The sequence below is a fragment of the Botryllus schlosseri genome, chromosome 14, assembly GCF_051294905.1.
Source record: "Botryllus schlosseri isolate E-star chromosome 14, Bs_hap1, whole genome shotgun sequence".
NCBI classification, from domain to species: Eukaryota; Metazoa; Chordata; class Ascidiacea; order Stolidobranchia; family Styelidae; genus Botryllus; species Botryllus schlosseri.
Genome location: NC_137249.1, coordinates 5027468 through 5048475, shown reverse-complemented (window position 1 = coordinate 5048475; position 21008 = coordinate 5027468). Strand labels below are relative to the sequence as shown.

Sequence of the window (21008 nt, the reverse complement as noted above, 5' to 3'; positions counted from 1 at the left end):
ATAACCATTACACTACCTCGCTCGGTCAAAGCCGAAGAATTCTTGACCTGACTATATTAACACTTTAACTGATAAAGTCTATTAATGGAAGCTAACCGCAAATGCCAGCCATTATCGAATTTTCGACCATAGTTGAATGTTCACCTAGAATTGACGAATCTGGTGGCGGTCAGCCTGGTGACGTTGAAATATTTCTTGAATACGTCCAAATAACGCGTTGACACTCACTATGTCTCGAATAAAATAGTTACGATATCGCTGCCTCGTTCGAACAAGTGTGAGTAGGCTATATTGTACATTGCAAAGTGTATTACGGGTCTGGTAGCGAGTCAAACGAAGCTTTGCGTAGCGTGTTTCGTTTCGGAAATCGCAAAAGAATAGCAATGCCTGCTTGCGTACGCCTGTAAGCCACTGAAACTAAATCACACTTTCCCGATAATGAGTAGCAATAACCAACATATTATTGTATACTGCTATTTTTATGCTCTGTGGCTAAGCGGGGACATATTGCATTCACTTGCAGAAAATCTTACTTTGAGTCTCAACTAAGCAGAGATTATCAAGAACTACGTAGGGCACGCAGAAAAATATTAGATCGATTAAGGCGGCGAGACACGTCCTTTGATCACACTACAGTTTGTCCATTTCCGGCAATATAATCTCTTCTCGTCTTTCGAGCGTCCTCGTCTTACTTAGCAGCTTTCAACCATCCTCGTCTGATGTTTTTGTGGCGGGAATATTTCTCTAACATCTAAATCAATTTAAATTTGATATTTAAATTTTATGATTAATGGACAAGCGTCCAACGTCTTGCATTTTGGAATTGAGATATTAAAGTCTGATATATTTTGGGGAGCGGCAGGATACTTGTCGCGAACCGGCGTTCGAGAACCACTGTTGTATACCATAATGTGTATGATACCCTGCGTTGAATTGATATACTCTTCATGACCCCCGATTTTCGTTCCGCGACACCCAGTTAGGGAAACCCTGCACTAAACCATATGATCAGGACCAAGCAGCACTTCGTCACTCCCCCCCAAAAAACGTTGGTCTTGGGCCCCCATATGGCGATACAACAAACTTCTGGAAGGTTTCGCCCCCCCCCCGGACCCTCTCTGCGGTTGTACGTTTTTACCGTGAACGCGCGAAGGGCGAAAAGTTTCTATTATAATTCAAGATTGAATCGGTCAATGTGATGGGGAATTGCACATGTCTTGCTAACAAATATTATCCTCTCACTGCTCACGTAGTCAGATTTACCGGTAGAGCTGAGTGTACTGGAAAATGTAGGGCGCTTAAATAATAATTAAACAGCTTCGGGCGTACCCGTTGGTATAATGACTTAGTTACACAGTATTATTTCGTGAATGCCTGTCTGCTATGTCAAAAGATATTGAAATCGCCCATACGTAGTGAACTAAAAGACGCACACGATTTCAAATTGGTATTTCTTCACTGCCATATAATTTTCCTTGCGCATTGTCATTTGTCTTGTGGGGTTCAGAGTGGCACGTGGCGCGGTAATGGCAGAAAAATGACGATTTCTATAAATCATGCGTATTTTTTCTTGGGCAGGGTACCCAATAATCAAGGCATCTGGTAACTTGAGATCTCGCGCATCGCGAAATTTTTTTCAAAAAGTTGCATAAATTTACATAAAATTACTCTATAATTTATGCTAATTAACGAAATAATTTTTGGCCCAGTTCGAGCTCACCCCCCCAATTGGGGGATATGGGGTGCGGCAGTTACGCTCCTGCATATGATAGGCTACACATCGACATCATCCTGAAATTGAGTTCCCGAGAGCGCGAGAAATATGTTTCCGCAAAACCCGTTGTTCCAATACTTGAATGAGATTTTAGTATTTTGATATCCAGGAAACTACGCACGATGGCAGGACGTTACTTAATCCCTTTCCGCACCAACCGAACATCTAACTAATGAGGTTGCGATAAGATGGATCCCTAAATTTTCAGCGAATTAACTCTGGACGATAGGTCACATATGCGGCATAGTATAGGATAATAATATTGATAGGGTTGTATTGATTGCTACCATATTCGGCAACAGAAGATCAGTTCATATATATAGTTATTTGCTATTCCCACCAATTCATCACTACCTAACTAAACACGCAGCAAAATGTAAAATTTCCTTCAGTTAAAAAAATGTATTTACCAGCTGTTCGTTGCTTACTGCCCCCCCCCACCCCGTCAGAGATTATTTCGCAGCGTTTGTGATTGACGAGTGGTTTTACTACCTTTGTTGGACGAAGAACATTATTTCTGTTAATCAGTTAATTTTCATTTCTAAGTAAATAGTTGCATACTTTTAAAGTAGGAATATAATGCTCTACAAAATTAATCAACGCTGTTTTGAGCATGATGGATGACCCTGACCATGACCATAGATATCGAGTTACGGCGGTTTGCGGAGAAACTCCAATAGCCTAGTAACTAATCTCCTGCGTCACCAAGTGTACAGCTGTGACTGTCTGTTGTGCTTTACGGATACAAGAAATCCCACGGCAAGACCAAACGAATACCTTTATGAATGCGCGTACCAAAATCAGTTAACTACACTGCTTCAATAAAATGGGCTGCAAATACACATTTTATCCTAAGTTTTGTACGCCACGGGAATTAATCATCACAGATTAAAGATCGAACAAGCATGGCAATGATCGATATAAATGCATACGTCAAATACATGAGATATCGGTAAAATCTGACAACGATTTACCTGGGATAATATTGTCCCTGAAAATGGAACCAGGGCTAAATGATACGGTCCTGATCTATCGCAGATCCATAAGCTGGATCACAAACCCGTAACCTAAAATTATAACCCAATTTGCGACCAGAAAATCATGATTTTGGTGCGATGTTTGCGGACTCGCTATTATTGTAAATAGAGCTGCAGAATTATGGAAGCTTTAGGTCGATCTAACCCGAACTAATTTCCGTTACCTTAGGTAACAAGACCATCGCGATGCTTCTCATTGGACAAGATGTCTTGGAAACAAGCTGAGAGTCAGAATGACGGTACTGTGTCGGCAAGAATGTGACATTGATATTCCATTCATATAGATACGTCGACAGCATACCGTGATATTGTGAAAAGATAGATTAAGAACCAGAGTGTTTTTATAATATTAGTAATGGTAGACTCAACTTTCAGATCCGGATGTTATAAAAAAAAACATTCGCGAAGTGTTTTTAAGATCATCCAGTATTTCTGGATTTCCATTTGCCAAACCCCCCGTAAGCGGTCGATTGTATAGTTCGATCACAGAGTCATTGGGAAGAGAATTCGTCAACATTTGGCAAAGCAACACCCCAGCTGTAACTACCACGTTCGCGGGCTAATCGACAGGAGATGACTTGCGGCAAACAAACAGGTTTCATGCTCGTTGCTGAAAGTGCACTTACATAATTTCACGACATAGGATAATTTTGACCAAACAAAAATTTGAAGCAGTCACTCAAATCACAGGGAATTCGACTACTCAATATTGGATTATAACCTACCGATATCACAAGGACACTAACTATCAACGTTAGACTACGCATATGTTGTTCATTGTCTTGAGTTGAAACAGCATCTATCATGTCCTGATGAGATATCTACAATTCTAAACGCAAAGTAAAACGTAAAAGCGGACGACTTGCATATAGACTTCGAGTGAATCACGCGAATCAAGAAAGGCAATGTCGCGATGGTGATGCGATAATAATATGAAGCACGCTTTTCTTGATATACTACTGCATACTAATTAAACTATAACTGACTACTCCCCGGATTGGGAAGTACCCAGACTCAGCTCGATATTGGGTGGATTGGTCATAGATACCGGTGTAGCAATTTGCCTCTATTCCTACCATCTTCATTCAAGAGACGTAATCTTTCTTTCACCAACGGCGCTGTTTCTTTCGTTGTAAATTTTTCGTTACGCACTGTTTCCTCTTTAGTAAGTTAGCTCACGCCCGTCTCTCACATCGCTCTTCAGTGTGTGACGTCAAATCTCAGCTCGAAGCGAAGGCAAGTCAGAGAATTGTAAAAACAGGCTTGTGCCTTCGCAATGTGCTAGGTAAGCCGGAGCCGCAGTCTTTCAGACGGGAATCGATAATGTAGGGAATCAAACTACTTCGAGGTGATCAGATAGGTGAAATTGTACTATAATCTTTCGTATGGCGTGCGCAAATGCGACACGGCTCGGAACCATCAGCTGGTTTTACTTATATAAGATATGCCTGTCTCTGCAACGATGAGTTCTCCCTCCGTCGTTCGATGTTTGGACCTGCGTCGGGGCACCAACGAAAACTTACTCGTTAGTTCGCGCAAGCTATTGCATCACAACAAAGCTCCGAGGTCAAAATCGTATCAGCGTTTTACGATATTTCGGCAGGTTCTGGCGCTGGTCGCAATGCGTTCTCATTGATACGTCTCAGGCGTGCTACATTTTCGTAACAGCACACGACGTTCGATAACTGCAAAATCAGCAGAGCTTTTCTAATCCGCGTGTGCAAGTGCGTAATGTGTACTTCATACCTGAATTAAATAACCTGCGTAGAGCGATAGAATGTAATTCACAGTATGTCCTGTGAGGTTACCGATAAACCAATATGCAACATAATCGTCAAGTCGTATGCGTCCTTATCTAATGTGCACATTTGTGTAATTTCAGCATTATTTCAATGATGTACGGTTTTTGAAACGACTGATAGACGTCGACATATTTTGTGTACGGTTGCGGTAACGTTAAATAGGAAGTAGGAAATATATAACTTTCCCATACTACACGAGGCAACGTTAGCCTCAATGAGAGGAACGGTCTGATAAAAAACGTACGGAATCACATATGTTATATGGATTGAGTCCTACGTCCATGGTGTACAATAATTTGTGACATTCGAGCATCAGAACAAGATTTACCGTAGATTCAGTACTGCCACTGCATCGAAACCTGAATTATTGAGAGCATTCGTCGGCAGATCATACAGTATATTATTAAACCGCTGTCATGTCCCAGTTAAATCCGGAGCATTCATGTTTGTAACCTACTGTGCAGAATGCAGATGGAGCAACATGAATGTCATCTTCACCATTTTAATCGCAGTCAAGTATAACCTAAACATATCATAATATATCCCAGTACGCGTGACCTTACGCCGCCCATCCGTCACTGCACTTAACCAAAAGCCCAGAGACACAAGCATTTGTTGTTGTGCGCTCGTTATTTTACCTCAGCTAGGGTTACGAATTTTTATCATGCTGCAATTTACTGTATGTGCTCAATGCTCATGCAGTGATTGTAACATTTGACCTGTAGTTGATCAACGACATGAACGGCTCGACCGGTACTTGATGAGTATATTTTAATTGGCTTAGTTATGACTGTGGATTCGATCATATGAGGAACACCGAACCTTGAATGTATTTCGTACATATCATATCGCAAATACATGCATACGTGTTTTGCGGAGAAACTAGTTATCATTTAGGAAACGACTTGGCATGGTTTTGCTACTCGTTCAACGATTTCTCGGGGCCGCTGTATGACGTCACATGAGCAAGAATTATTGTCAGACAAGGCTGCTCAGCGCACGAATCGTAGTTGACCCCTTCATTTTTTGTGAGACGGGATTTATTTCGGTGTCCTAGCCGATAACTCGGGTAGCAAAATCAATGTATATTTTACCATTCTGCTCAAGTGCTCATGTTAGGAAGACGGTAATAGACAAAACTTTGGTGATACTGATGAACTAGAATCAGCCCACCTCAAATATGATTTGTTTCGGATCACATATTCGACATCCTGAGTAAGGCTGTGCAAAATCAATTACCTTGATGATTCGAATTCGGGTGGTGGAGTATTAAACTTTGAGTATTCGACTGACACATATTGTGACATTAACAGTCATAATGACTTGAATCGTTCAAATAGGTAATATCCATTTTAATAATATATATATATATTATTAAATCATATTGAAGTTTTGTACCCCAAAAAGTCGCTTCAAATAGGTAAATAAACCGCATTCATTTATCAAATTGTCTAAAACTCGGACCCGGATTGAGCCCCGCCGGATTTTTGTCTTGCATCCGGATCAATACTTTCCTGCTGGGAGCGATCGGTTTCAGCAGGAATAATCTCGTATGCAATCAATCGGTCAGACCTAAGTAAGTCTGAGAGAATGCCGATTATCGCGATGATACAAATATAGAATGAAATATAATAAGATAAGAAACTTCCAGAGCGGTGAAACCGTCATCACCGCAAAAAGTCGATTCAAGAACTCTGAACTCTGTTACATACGTTCGGGTTAGCGCCATGGAACCGTTTCCTACCAGCGATTTTACTTGCAAATTTTTATCGTGTGACGAAAGCAATGGTACAGCGATCTGATAATTTACCAATCTCTACCGTGAAATGTAATTTTAACACGTGCTTATCGTTAGGGCGGTGATAGCATCATCTGTTAACTACGCGTAGTCACACAGGGATATAAACCGCTATGCTGCAATGACTCCGGTTCCCATAACCCGATGACCGGCATCGGATGTTTCCAACTAATTTCGCGGGTGCTGAGGTAGGCGCCACTTACCATAGCGTCATCCTACATTATCGTTTTGGGTGGGTGGTAAATCGAAGGGTACCAAACGGGGCTACGCACGATGACTCGGGCCGAGATATGAGAGATGCTTTTTTCGCTTACTAAAAATATACACTCCATTCCACTAAAAGTTAATTCATCGGCGAGAATTATAATTTAGATACTATTTTCCACGTGATAATTAAGCTTGTTATTAGCAAGCTTGCCTGCAGCTCCAAGTCCAGTAACGTACACAGCGTAGAATGACCAAGGGGGCTGGATTTCATAAGTTTTTCAGTTGAATTCGCACTCACGGTCACTGGGCTGTCTTGTAACTTCCTGTCCAGTGTCTATATACTATGAACTTATGCTTTATGAATTGCAGACCATTCCAGTTTGTTGTAACAGCTCGGCCGAACTGTTCGTATTTTGAATTGCGTCGATTTATTATTCTACATTACTGATATGTCTCCATCTCGCGAGAGACAGTTCTGACATTAATATGATAGCGCACATATTTTGTTTGTGTGGTATAATATACCTACTAATGACCGGTTGTTGTCGCGTCATCTGCCACGGTTAGATAATGATCTCATGCTTGAAAATGTTCGAATGTGCTGTTCGGGATCCCGCCCTTTCAGAAAGAACCCCGTTCTTAACTGATTCACACGTTATGAGTATTGTAAGAAGCGTTGTACTGTAAATAGGTCCTTCGCCCGCCGCGATCGAAGCGAATCATTTGATTCATTCCACATGCCTTACGCTTGCGAATTGATCATTATCATTATCATTCCACTGCTAGCAGAGTAATTCGCAGCATTATTATTGTCTACGTGAAACCGATTTTGGGAGACTTGGTAATACGCAGCTAGCGTGGTAATACGCAGCTAGCGTATGTTCTACCTCGCGATGTTGCCGTTTTCAGACTATGTGCTTCCAATTAGTGTGCGGGTATTATATGCGATTCTTGCTTATTGCCGTAAAGAGTTACTTGGTTTCGCTCGTCAATTATGAATAGATCTGGTATGGCGCGTGTACTATGAAGGTTTGAATAAATAGTGCAAAAAGTCATCGAAAATTTGAGCGCTTGTTGTTTCATAGTGTGTGAATCCGTGGGAAAATTATGCAAAATAACGGTAGCACCCACAGTATGCATTAAACATTTGAATTACAGCTGCGTCGTTTCACTACTGTCTGTTTAAAGTAGGTTGGCGGCGTGCGCGCGAGAGAGTATCAATCAATATCCGCGATTAACTTTCTGTTGCCTTGAGGGAATGTTAAGAGCAGTTACGAGAGTCCTGCCCGGCGTTCGGGAATATAAATAAAAAGCGACGCAGATCTAAATATTTCGCGTACACGAAATGTCCGCAGTCCGGTTTTTCTCGCCCAAGTCCACTCAAATCCGAAGCCCAATATTTGCGATCCGCGCCGTGTGTACCTCCAATAAGCGTTGCGTGGCTGAATGGCTGATACACTACGGGCATTTTGAGCGAGCAGTCGATTCGGCTCGCGAGAGAATGCGACATTACTACGCTTGATCACTCGCGTCATATTCCGCCTCGCCGAAGCAATGGCGTCGGGCTGCGTTTATCTTTGTTTGGCTTGAAGCCGCGCGTTGATTTGTAGCTAATCGCAGTTTAGTTTGTTAATTTTCAATACGAGAAATGGAAGAATGTGATGGTGCAATCAGTGTACCAACAACGGTGTACGCTTTGCGGTCACAATAGCTCGCAGTGGATAAGCGATGGGACATAGCTAGAAAGCGACTCTGTATGGGCATTGGGCAATTGCAGAATAGATATCCGTGGCCGTATGTAGTGCGGAAATTATCGCGATCGACCGATATATCAAAACAATCGCTGCACGAAACGTTTTTCCACCATAGCCTACGTTGGGAAATAAATGTTACGCGTTTGTCTATCTAAGTCTAGTTTTGTGCGAAATTTATCGAAAATAGAACAATCCGACAGCCTAACGCAGGGGTTTTCAAACTTTGTTCTTAAACTGCGTACCATTTCTATGGGATGGCGTGCCCGTTAAAAATAAGGTTGCATAAATTGCCACAGTGCTAGAAAAATTTAGTTACCCGCGTACACCCGAATTTTTTTCTCGCGTGCCCCTGGAGGTACGCGTACCCCAGTTTGAGAACCCCTGGCCTTTTGGGCTTCAATGATTCTTACCGCTCGAAAATGCTTCACGGCCACGTTTCGGTTCGGAAACTAATTTTTGACTATTATTCTATTGTAACATAATTATTTAAAGAGATTCTTGGAGGTATACAATTGCATAGTGTATTCATATTGAAATGAACCCGGATATTTTTGGCTGACGCTCGTCAGTGGTAATCGTCAGCAACTAGTAGAGAATTGGAAATTCCGAACCCAGTGCATTGTTTTCAAAATTCAACGTGAGGCCCGTATGGCTTGCGAAATACTTTGAGGCGGTCGTATGTTGTACCGCGCATGATTTTGTTGGTCGAAATAAATTGACCAAATCCATAAAGCGACGAGATCCGGTAATGCTGATGAACGGTGGGATATTTTTGTTTCTGTACATCAGTGCGATATTTGTACTGTTTTACGTTGCGAGGAAGCTTCGAAGTTACCTTTTCTTTGTAACGTCACGATATTGGGTTATCTTATCAGTGTCATCACCCCTACGACGGAAAGATGATGACCCACCAATCAAGGATAATCCGAGGATTATCATCAAAAAACTCACATAACTCCGCTTCTACTGGTCGGAATTGACTCAAATTTGTTTTGCATCGTCTTTAAAGACAGCTCAACAATTTCGTAGGGTTGGCAGAAAAATTTGAAATTTTTTTTTTTCAATTTTCCCTAATAAATTAAAAATTTTAATTGGATCTGCGGAGTCCTATACTTGTTAGAATTGAACCAAATTTGGTGTGCAGCGTTTTTTAGGGTAACCTGACAATTTGATAAGTGAATAGCTGGAATCCAGGAAAAAAAGTTATTTTTGAACAGCCCTAATGATGGGTCGCGATAGTTAAGGTCAAGAACTATACTGGTGAAGAGCTTTCAGTTTCGTACTGCGAGAGCATGGCTAGTGGCTACTCCGTTCTGGGCTATTAGACGCTAGTAACTGGTATTCAAAACTTCCTCCTTACGGCGAATAATATACAAAGGGAATTACACAGAGAACTGTCTCCCTGTGTATGGGTTGCGAAAAGTATAAATTTGGGTCGCGACATCGCTTGTTGGCAAGTCAAAGTATTTTAGATCCCGCACCAAACGGAAGATTTGATTTGCATAAAATTTCCCAAATTCATTGCAGTAAGAATGTTATTTTTAAAATGTCTTCGCGCTTCGCACGACCTCAGCTTGGACTGCTGTATGTATTTCTGCGCGGCCTTCAGTTTTAAGGGGTTAGCGGTAGAGCTCAAATGTTTCTTGCGAGAGTCCGTGATTAGAGAACGGTTTGTGGCCACTTTTGCATTGCGCTCAATGAAATAAAGTCGTGCATTAAAAAATCTAATAAATTTCAGTAACATCAACCGGGTCGAATCAATCACGTTTCATCGAACTGTGAAGAGTTGAAATTACTACAACTGGTTGTCTATACCTGGTATATTTCCTATTATGTAATAGTCCGAAGTGGGTGCAAGTAGGCGAAACCTACTTGAGTAGTATGAAAATGTAGAGTGGAGTGGAGGCGCCGTCGAATCTCCAAGACGAGAATCATCGCCTTGCTTGTTGCAATCTGCCATTATTAGCTTCTGACCGTCGACTGTAACCCATCGATTTATATCAACAACGCAACTAGTGTATGATATTGGCAAACAGCTGTTTGTTGTTTTGTGATATTCATGGTGTTTGTCGACTACTATGGTCAATTGGTCATTGGGCATTTACACCAGGCCAATTTTCTTCATTTTTATTCCGTACGTAGTTGCCGACTTGTAGCGCGGCCCACTTTCAGGCTTTTGTAAGACACCGCTTACACGGCCAGATGGCGAGTCGAAGCCTAGATAAACCTCCAGCACTAAGGTAGGAATTGTGGAATGTGGAGTTGACCTCGGTCAGACTCGAACCCGCAACCCATTGGTGTCACAGCTGTAGGTTATACCACTATACGCTATCTCGCCACATCGGCAATCAGGGGTGGCTGGGCACTATGATTCGACATTCGAGCCGAGTAATGATAGATGATTTTTACGAGTACGAAATTATACCGTCCTCACCACAAAGGCTTAATTTATATACGAGAATTATAGTTTCGATACTGTTTACCAATGCGGAAGGCTGTACATCGCGATTGGTCGTGTCGCAGCATACGAAAGATGTAGCACAAAGCTACAGTAATACGTAGAACCCACGCATGTTGAAATGACATATCTGCGAAGTCGCGATCAGCCAATACCATTGTCACAAAGTGCAATTCAATAGAAATGGTCGAAATAAATACCAAGTAATATCTTTAATGTGGTATGGAACTGGCGTTATATTCTTTATGGCCGCAGAAATGGTACACGTTTGAACTTTTAACGTCGTTTATAGTGTTGTGACGTCATAACGAATTATACATCAATCATTGATGCCCACATTGCCAGTCAGTCATTTATGATTATGTCATTAGCTCATTATTAGGGCAAGTTTTTGCAACTTTTGCAACTTTTTTTACAGCTTCCGACAGCTTCCTAGATAGTCAGAATCTATTTACTATGATGTTTTAAGGTGTTTGGAGGGATTTTATAGTGCAACTTTTTGCAACTTTTCCCTTTTTTTCGTGGCAATTTTTACAGCAACTTTTATCAAATATTACGTAAAAATGTAAAGGAGTGATTCAAAAACATGCTATGAAGTATTTATAGTATTGTTCTATTCTCTTTAATCTGCATAGCAGAGAGCTATATGATGGGTTAGCGGCATGTCGCTGTTATCTATGACCCAATGGCTTACAAGCAAGAAGTTTAACTACCCCTGCCAAGCACGGCAGTGCCGGAACAATATGTAAATAGATCCCTTTATTAATTATGTCGTTTAAATTTGAGATAGTTTCCAATTTCGGCGAGACCGCCGAAAATTACATTTTCACTGGTTCACTTTTTTCGGGCTATTGATTAGAGTCGCCGAAAGTGATTTTTTCTGTAATGCCTAGGTTGAAGTTTGCAGACCTAGGGCGTTCGGGTGTGTCATTTGACTAGTTTTAGGAAGAGGGTTGATCGCTATGCTGTTTGGCTTTTTGGGGAAAACTATTCCCGCATTGCGTAATTTTCTTTCTGTGTGCCTGGAAAAAATGCCGTTAAATGGCAAAGTAACAAATTTGACACCTCTGCAGGAACTAGGTTATTCAACGGAACCTTTCGAGTATCTCATACCCTAATAATTCAACCAAAATTATTAATGCAACTTTTGTTAAAATTAAGTGCAACTTTCTCGCGATTTTAGTGCAACAAAAACTTGCCCTCTCATTATGAATGATGCGAATCTTTTTTTTATCAGTAACTGATAAATCTGCAATGACCGCACTGTAAATATTTCAGGACATACATACATTGTAATGCTATCTAGCCTAATCGGAACCAGTCGGATACGATACCATGTCTGAGACTCCGCCTGATTTCGGCCGATCCGTCCGCAATCTCACCGGTTACCTGTATCCGGGCCCCGGAAATCTCGAATTTCCGGCGTCCCTGTTCAACACGGACGCCGCCGGACACGCGCAGTACAGACCGGACTTGGATGGGCAGAATCGCGTGTACCGGGTGGACCCGGGTGTGTCTCCGGCGGGGGACGGGCGGAATTCGCGTGGGAGGAATCCGGACGGGGCGAACCGGGGGTAAGTGCTCGTTGATTATGTTTCGATATCGATATGATGGTCATTCAATGCGCGGGTCTCGTGTTAGTGTTTCATTACAATCGACCGCATGGCACAATGGTGTGACGTGTAGGAACAACGTCTTTGTTCACAAGACATTTCAAGTTACCTAGAAGTATAGCTTAAAGCGCCTGGCGTTGTGTGCTGCTATGATCGCTATAATAGATATCATTGAAATCAATATAAATTATGTTAATCTAAATGCGGCATCAAATAAAATCCCGTGAAGATAAAATTTACAGGAACACGCACACTCTCATCCGAACTGCCTAAGCCTGGTGTAAAATGACCGTGACCACTGACCAGTGACCATACATGTCTAAATATGAATATTATTTACACGTACATTCCAACTACAATAGTGTTTATTATTTCTTTACGACTATACATATCATCATATTTCTTAAATTTTACTAGCACTTGTGTACAGTACAGCGTCCCAGTGTAGGGTGATATAATGCTTTATACGGTGCTCTACAACTTATTATAACATGATTATATAATAATTAATATTAAAACAACAAGAACAATAACTTAACTCAATCTCTTTATTGACGATTGTACTATACTCGCCCTGCTTTTAACCGCGACCCAATCCGTCGATGCACTGAGTAACGCACACACGGGTAAGGTACTATGTGCGAGTCACAATTGATTTCGAGTGATCGCAAGCCAGCTCAAAATTTTTGCAAGTCCAGTTACTTAGTTACGAGTCAAGCCCGCAAATTTTTATAGTGGGTCGAATCAAGTCGAGTTATTTTAGGGCAGTGACTCGAGTCGAGCACTCTAATAGACTTTTGCCAACTAACGCTGTGATTACGCCTGTTTTACGAGGCGCAGTAAAAGTTCTTTGGGATATTGAATATTATAATTGAATATTATACTTGAGTATCGTAGGCCCCGATTATGCGATGGATGTTGTTTCGATGTGTCATGTCGTCAACGCCATTCGCTTTTATCGTTGATATAATGTATGTTCCGTCTTACGCACCCGCAAGTCTATGAATGCATTATCTTATTATTCGACATCGGTCCATGCGAGGACTTATGTGAAAATATTTTGCGGTATGTTTTGAGCGGCGTATTCACAACAATAGTGTTGCAATTTACAGGGATTTAACTTCGTCTACTCACAATCGTGATTGCCGACTTTAGGCAACTTGTGATAGCGCTTATTGCTCCTTGATTACTCTGGCGGTTTGTCATTCGCGGAACTGCTAGTGCGAACGTGACTGCATATTTAATGTGCAGCAGAAGTGCAGACAGTTGTAAAATTTGCAATGGAGCGTCACAGATGTGCTACTTGGCTGTTGTTTTCTCTCAATCTGAGTCCAAAACCTACATTTGGGATTCTCTACTGCAGTTAACTTCTGGCCCAACTTTATGCTGGGTTCAAGTTAATTCAGAGCCGGGAAGAAATCCGACGGTACGGATTCTTAAAATCACAGTATGATGCTATGATTCAGTGTTGGGCAATTAGAACATTTCCATCTCTTCCAGATTAGATTAGATATAGTATTATAACTACGCATTCTTTTCACATTAGATAAGAACTACAATTACTGAATTCGCAATAACCTGGAAATTGAATTAAACTCCGAACAGAAGGAATGGAAATACATGGCAACTGTCTGTACGTACACTGAGCTTAACACGTTTCGCACTATATACAGTTCTTTTGTGTTATCTTCAGGAAAACCAGGGATTATATTAGAAGTTAAATTCAAGTATAATAGAAACATCTCACAAATAAGATGAGAATTAGAATATGGGCATTTCGATGTTAGTCCAATTGTCTAGTTGTCTGCTATGATTATTATCTTCAAGACTGTTCGACTCCTCCTTTCCACGAATGTCGCGTTTGAGATTTGTTACGCTGAGCCTGCGAATCTGAATCGAGGATGTGTAGCAGCTGTGAACCTTGACATCCTTGCGAAATGTACCACGCACCGTTTGTTCAGCGAGTCGTGGAAATGAAGAAAAATCTTCTATTCTTTGAATTTTGTGGGTGTGCGGGTTCGGGGTGGGTGGGTCGAGTTCGCACGTTTCGCGACGCGGCGCGTTACACTACTTCAGGGTCTAATAATAATATTGGTGGATAATCGATAAGATCAAAATAGCTCTTCGTACCCTATTGCTTCAAGCATGATTTCCAATGCTGTGGAGAGTCTTGAAATACCATTGCCGGTAGTTATGCCGTCACAGTGCGTATGCGTGGACGTGAACGAATGTCGTATTGCGTTAGGATCGTATCACAACCAGAGTTCATTTTTATAAGCACGAGAATGACAAATGTCTGTTCACCAAACTTGACTCGTTTCGCACGATGCAGTTAGAATTAAAATTAGTGCATAGGAGCATTTCACAAATTAAATCGGGATTAGATTACCTGCATTTCGTCTTAATCCGGGGGTCTCAGACTAAAATTTTCCCGCGGGCCAATATCCTGGTCTTTGATAAGTCGCGGGCTGCAGCGTCAATAATAGGGGTGTTCAATGTGTTTCTAAGTAAGTAGGCCTTGTTTGGCGGGACGTAGCAGAATGGAATTGTACAGTAGGGCTCTTCAAAAATGACTTTTTTTTCTCAAATCGTACTGGCTACTTGATAAAATTGTTAGGTTACCTAATTTAAGCCTACACACAAAATTTGGTTCAATTCCAGCCAGTAACCGCTTTGCTACAGGAGAAGACAGTTTCTATTTATTATATAAAAACAAATAATAGAAAATTTGAAAATTTTCTGTTCACCCCATGAAAGTGTTAGGCTGTCTATAGAAACGATGCTCACCAAATTTGGTTCAATTCCAACCAGTGGAAGCGGAGTTATTGCCGTCGAAAAATTTGTATTTGAATAAAATAGTATTTACGGTGACCGATTCTTTGTTTATTTATAATAGTTGTGCTCACCGTAAATACTATTTTATTCAAATCCAAATTTTTCGACGGCAATAACTCCACTTCCACTGATTGGAATTAAACCAAATTTTGTGAGCATCGTTTCTATAGACAGCCTAACACTTTCATGGGGTGAACAGAAAATTTTCAAATTTTCTTTCATTTGTTTTTATATAATAAATAGAAACTGTCTTCTCCTGTAGCAAAGCGGTTACTTGCTGGAATTGAACCAAATTCTGTGTGTAGGCTTAGATTAGGTAACCTAACAATTTTATCAAGTAGCCAGTACGATTTGAGAAAAAAAATCATTTTTGAAGAGCCCTATTGTACAGCCATCGTGAAAAATGTGATTTGTTATGCAGCAATTCCCGCCTGGCACGAAAAAAAAAACACATTATTGAATATTCGAATAAACTTGTTGTTGTACTTGCTTTCGACGCGGGCCGCTTGCCGGACGCGGGCCGTGTTGGAGACCCCTCCTCTGATTAGCATAATAAAATAACTAGAATTAACTATTTATCCAAGTCTGCCTGGCGTTTGACATGCGAAATGTCGTTACGTCACTTGGGACCCGGTCTCTAGCGGCTATATAGTCCCTAGCATAAACTCGCAACCTGCGCAATTATTATTACTATTAAAAGCGACAAAGATCGATGATTCGATCATTGAGTATCCTCGCTTGTGGGCAATATAAACCGGCCCTCGTGATGCCGCGGCCAAGGATTGAAACCACAATACATACCTAGCGGGTTGTTATTTGTCAGTCATTAATAGGACATAAGCGTTTCGCTGTGCGGTTTCGTAACCCCCGATCGTATTTATTCTTCAAATATAACATACAGTATTCTACACCCATTGCGAAATGGTGCTAGGGAAGGCTAAATTTTAATTCCTGAAGTACAGAATGCATAAAGATATGTTACAGACTTGTTGTAAATACTTCCGGTCATATGGGTTCAATTCAAACGGCCCAGTTCAAACCACAACTCAATGCCTTATCCAATGCGAGTGGCGAACGCTATTTTTTAATTTTTGCGCACACGTGTGCACCGTGCATTCGCGAATATTTGAAACTTGCGACGGACCATACTTTTCTGCCATCTATCCTCGTTTGGTAGAGACGCTAAAATGATCGCTTCAGACAGCAGACACTCAGCCAGTAAACTATACGATGACAAATAGACCCGAACGATTATCTCATTTCAAGCGTTGTACTGAATCATAGGCGTATTACGGAACCGATCAACCGACTGATCTGGTGATGTAATAATTATATTTTAAGCTTGTAAATTGAAAAATTGGAGGATTTCATATTTGTATACCTTGAATATGCGTTAGGAAGTAATGTTTGATTGGTGGCTTCCAAAAAATTCTCCATCAGCTTTAAAATTCCATACTGATACTCCATACAAAAATCTATCTCTTGGAATGACCTCCTTGTGACGAACTGTGGTTTTGAAACTGATAATTGTCAACTTCAACACGTTTAGGTTTTAATTTTGACTTTATTGGTTAAGAACCTGGTGGCTGCTGGATAGTATACTCTTTGTCATCATGCGCTAGTTTAGAATCGGCGACAACCATTGACGTTGGCAAGAAGAACAGCGCTCTCGGATATGCGAATATGTATTAAATCGCTGTGCCATTGTTTGCACTCCTTACATTGTGACGAAGTTGCTGATGATAATTGATGCCCTCCTACGCAATTCAATTATTTGAACCGGCTCGAATCCTAATCCGTGATATTATGTCGTACCGGTAATTGAGTAGCTTTTCAAGACCCCCGTAAAAAGTGGACATCTCTCAGTTGGTTTTGAGTCAGAGCTTTTGACTGTGTACATCAGTGGTTCGCAACCTTTTTTTGGTGTCGGGGCCGCTTTTCGAACTCCAGAGTACGTATGGAGCCACATGGCGACACTCAACTGGGCTACTTATAACTAACATTTTAAAATATGTACCGCGGGATACCACCACCAGGCTAATTCAAAAGCATGCACATATACTTCTATAGATTCTAATTTATATCGGTAATTTTACAGTGGTAATCGCAGTTTGGCCAGAGCTATTCCTTGAAACAAACTGCAAATGCATATCATTACTACGACAGAATATATATGAGGTTGTGTGATAGCTATCCATTCCGTACGTACATGCACGTTGTGCATTATAGCGCAAGTTTGTGAATGGAATATTCAGTGTGATTGGATTTATCTTGATGTTAGTAAAATTGTATGGGTATTGGACTTGTGTTCTTCACAGAAACAAATAAAAGTTTATCGTCAGCTCACGATATATCCGTATGTGACGGGTTTCAGAAGCGGCCTTGAGCGGCTTAGACATAACATAACTAATATCCGTTATATTAGCATTGATATACAATGATGAACAAGAACCATTCATAGAAACTAACAACTGCCTATGACGATCTATTCTATTTTTGAGAGATATTCAGGAGTCAATGAAGGCCATAAGAAGGCTAGCTTGGAGCCGCTTGCGGCTGTGAGAGCCACGGCTGGGAATCAGGAATCACTAATCTACTGAAACGTTGGTCGCTATATAGTCTGTCACGATAGTTCAATTTGACTATACGGGTACGTAACGAAGTGGGTCGAAAAGCTCTGTTCTGTAAGATATCGATAGCCGTTTATAAACATGTCTTTAGAAAGTCAGGAAGCATCTTCGATATTTTATTTGTTATAGACTAGCCGAAATTCTCATTGACTTTCTATGCCGACACTTTCTCAATACCCTACTGCGATACGGGGACATTCTACATTTCATCCGTTATCTATTTGTTATTTACCCTCGTGCAGTCCCGGAAATGTAGCAAGTATTTCACGCACAATAATAGCGTCCTGTCCGACGGGCCCTATGTAAGTGCGACACTACGCATTAGACGTTCAAATCCGGTGATGTATTTCGATGAGGGTTGATTGATAATCCGGCCCAGTTTACTTTTACAAATTAACTGAGGAAGCCTAGTTTCCTTCTCATGATCTGGTGCGTTATGTTGCAAATCAAACCCAGTTTCGTAGAATTTGCTGTAACGATCTGCGCATAAGGTTTGTTGTATTTCGGGATCCTGATTCATCTTCTCATCAGCTACAGCAAATTAGGTATTATGCGGATATGGATTTTTTTGGAACACCATTTCAACTGTGAATTAGCAATGTATTGGTTGACTGGGAATTCCAGTCGCACTATAAAGATATCCAATACATGTTTTCGCCACGAAAGTTCTTAAATGTGCGTAGGTGGACGGGCGATAGCTATTATGACGTCATTGCATCGTTGAAGACATTATTTACTCGAGAGTCTGTTCACATCCGCCCACAACTCACGATTCTACTGTCTACCTCTACAGCCTGGGTAACACAGGCCGGTCGCGCTTAATCCGGTGGTCACGGAATATTACAGGATTATGGTTTGCCGATCGGATCAGTTTGTATTCCCGTGACCACCGCCAATTGCCGCTTTATCCGTAATGCCGTTGAAATTCAACGCCAAGCTATCCTCGGCCGTGCAGATTAGGTACAAACTAGTGGTTCTGAACCGGCGTACCATGGAACACGGGGATACCATGAGCAAGTCTCAGGGGTCCCGTGGAGTTCACCACACATTCAACACACACATGTGATTTGTGATGATGATACGCCCGTCTTGGCAATCGTTGTTTGCTGGAAATCAGGCCCGGTCTGTAGTCGAATTGTGACTGTTGTGGTGTAACGCCATGTTCAGCGGCATATGCAGGGAAGGTTGAGTTTCGAAATCGATTTCCCGTCTTTCTGAAATGCCTATTCTATGTTTATAGGCTCATTTGTTTAAAATTAAGCAAATGGTAACGCGCTGTTGCGTTTAGACCAGTGCTTCACAGCCTTTTTCGAATCATCGCTCCCTGATCAAGGTCGACGCAAATTTTCGCCCCCCATATTTTCGGAACCGAAAAAAATACATATAAACGAGAAATTTATACAGCTAAACACTGATCGCTGGTTAATTGACTGAAAAAGGGTTGTTTTAACGACAAAAGACCCGCCTCCAACGTATAGTCGGTGGGGGTGTACCTTTTTTTGGTCAACTCTCGTTTTTCACGTGCATTCCGTGGCATAGTTAAATATAGTTGTTCTAACATTTTCCATACCTATCGCCCCCTTCGAACGCTTGCGCCCCCCAATCGCCCCCTTCGTTGTTTTCGACAGCCTTTTTCTAAAAAATCGCCCACTGGGGTGGGCGATATCGTCTATGTTGGGAACCGCTGGACACTTTCCTATGTGAAGCCTCGCATTTCTGAACTGGTATCTCTGAAAGGCACGCTGATTTGCAATAAATATTTATTTCAATGTTGTAGATGTAAATTGTGGTAGATTTTGTATTTATGACTCAGCGAAAAATTAGGGTTCCGCGAATGCTAGCAGATTAGCGTAAGTGTTCTGGTAAAGGCGACCCACTGCTGTAAACTATTCTGCGAGTGTTCGGCTATGTACGTGCACAGTACAGCTGCATACTCTGTACCAGCGGTGTCCAGCCTTTTTGGAGAACGGGTCGTATGTGGTTCACGAATGGTCGCTCGGCCCACGTGACTCGTGAGTGTTTATTGCCAATTTATAATCTTATAAATGGCTGTCTTACGGTTTCTAATTAAACCCCACAGACCAAAATTATAATCTCGGAAATGCGTGTTATCCTCTTTTACAATTATCAGAACAACAAACATACCAGGAGAAAAGCCAACTAAGTTTTTACTACACGTCGACATTTTAATTTGTGGTTTAGTAGTATTTAAAGCAGTCGCACGTCCAACTTTCTTGGTATAATCCTTTAGCATTGCACTATTTTTTCCTGTTTTACACATTCTATATCCCCGTAAAGTACGAAACGTTTTTTACTGCTAACTGCGTTTTGCGCGTGTTTGTAATATCAGATGTAGGCAAAAACATTACTCTCGAAGTGCGAGTGCCATTGTGTGGAAAGGATGTGGACGTGACAATCTAGCTAGAAAATGTGATGCGATACAATGTGCATTGTGATGCAATAAAATTGAATTAAACGGTTTTGTCACCCGCTTACCCTGCGTTAGAGACAGTGGACAGTAGATCAGTGGATATCAACCTTCAACCGCGACGCATTTTTGCAACCCCGGTTTGAAAACTGCTACTATGGAGTAATAGACAATATGCAAGTGAGTAGTATATTCATATTGAGATAAACCCGAATATATTCGACCGACACTCGTCAGAGATAATCGTCAGCAACTAGTATAGATTTGCAAAGAACAGTGTATATCAACAATCGTAACACAAAAGACGACGTCACCAGCACGAAATGTCGAATACACTCTGTAAAGAGATTCGTTGAGGTGCAGAACTTCAATGAGCAATTGCATAAGATTTCAATAAAACTATTTCAATATAAATATGTTTCTATATAAATGTTATTGAAATCTACAGGTTGGTGTGGCGTTCCAGCCGCTGGCATAACCATAACCGTGATGCAGCCTTTTGTACATTCTATGTCAACAACCGTTGAAAAACAAAAAATATGTGTCAATTCCTCGTAGTATCGCCGTAAAGTAAAGGCGATTGTTTTTTTTTTCCAAATTCGATTCGTAGGCTATTAGGATCACTGAATTCACAAAAAAAAACTTATAAATTGAATTACGGGTATTACGGAT

General features: G+C 41.2%; 1 protein-coding gene across 1 annotated transcript in view; it reads left to right on the top strand.

Annotated features, from left to right (window-relative positions):
• Positions 1-11649: 11649 nt before the first annotated feature.
• Positions 11650-21008, top strand: part of LOC145455928 (uncharacterized) — a 54326-nt gene continuing 44967 nt past the window's right edge. The window contains exon 1 of the mRNA XM_080333961.1: positions 11650-12404. Coding sequence (XP_080190087.1) covers positions 12166-12404 — 239 coding nt within the window. The 5' untranslated portion in view covers positions 11650-12165. The remainder of the gene's footprint in view (positions 12405-21008) is intronic.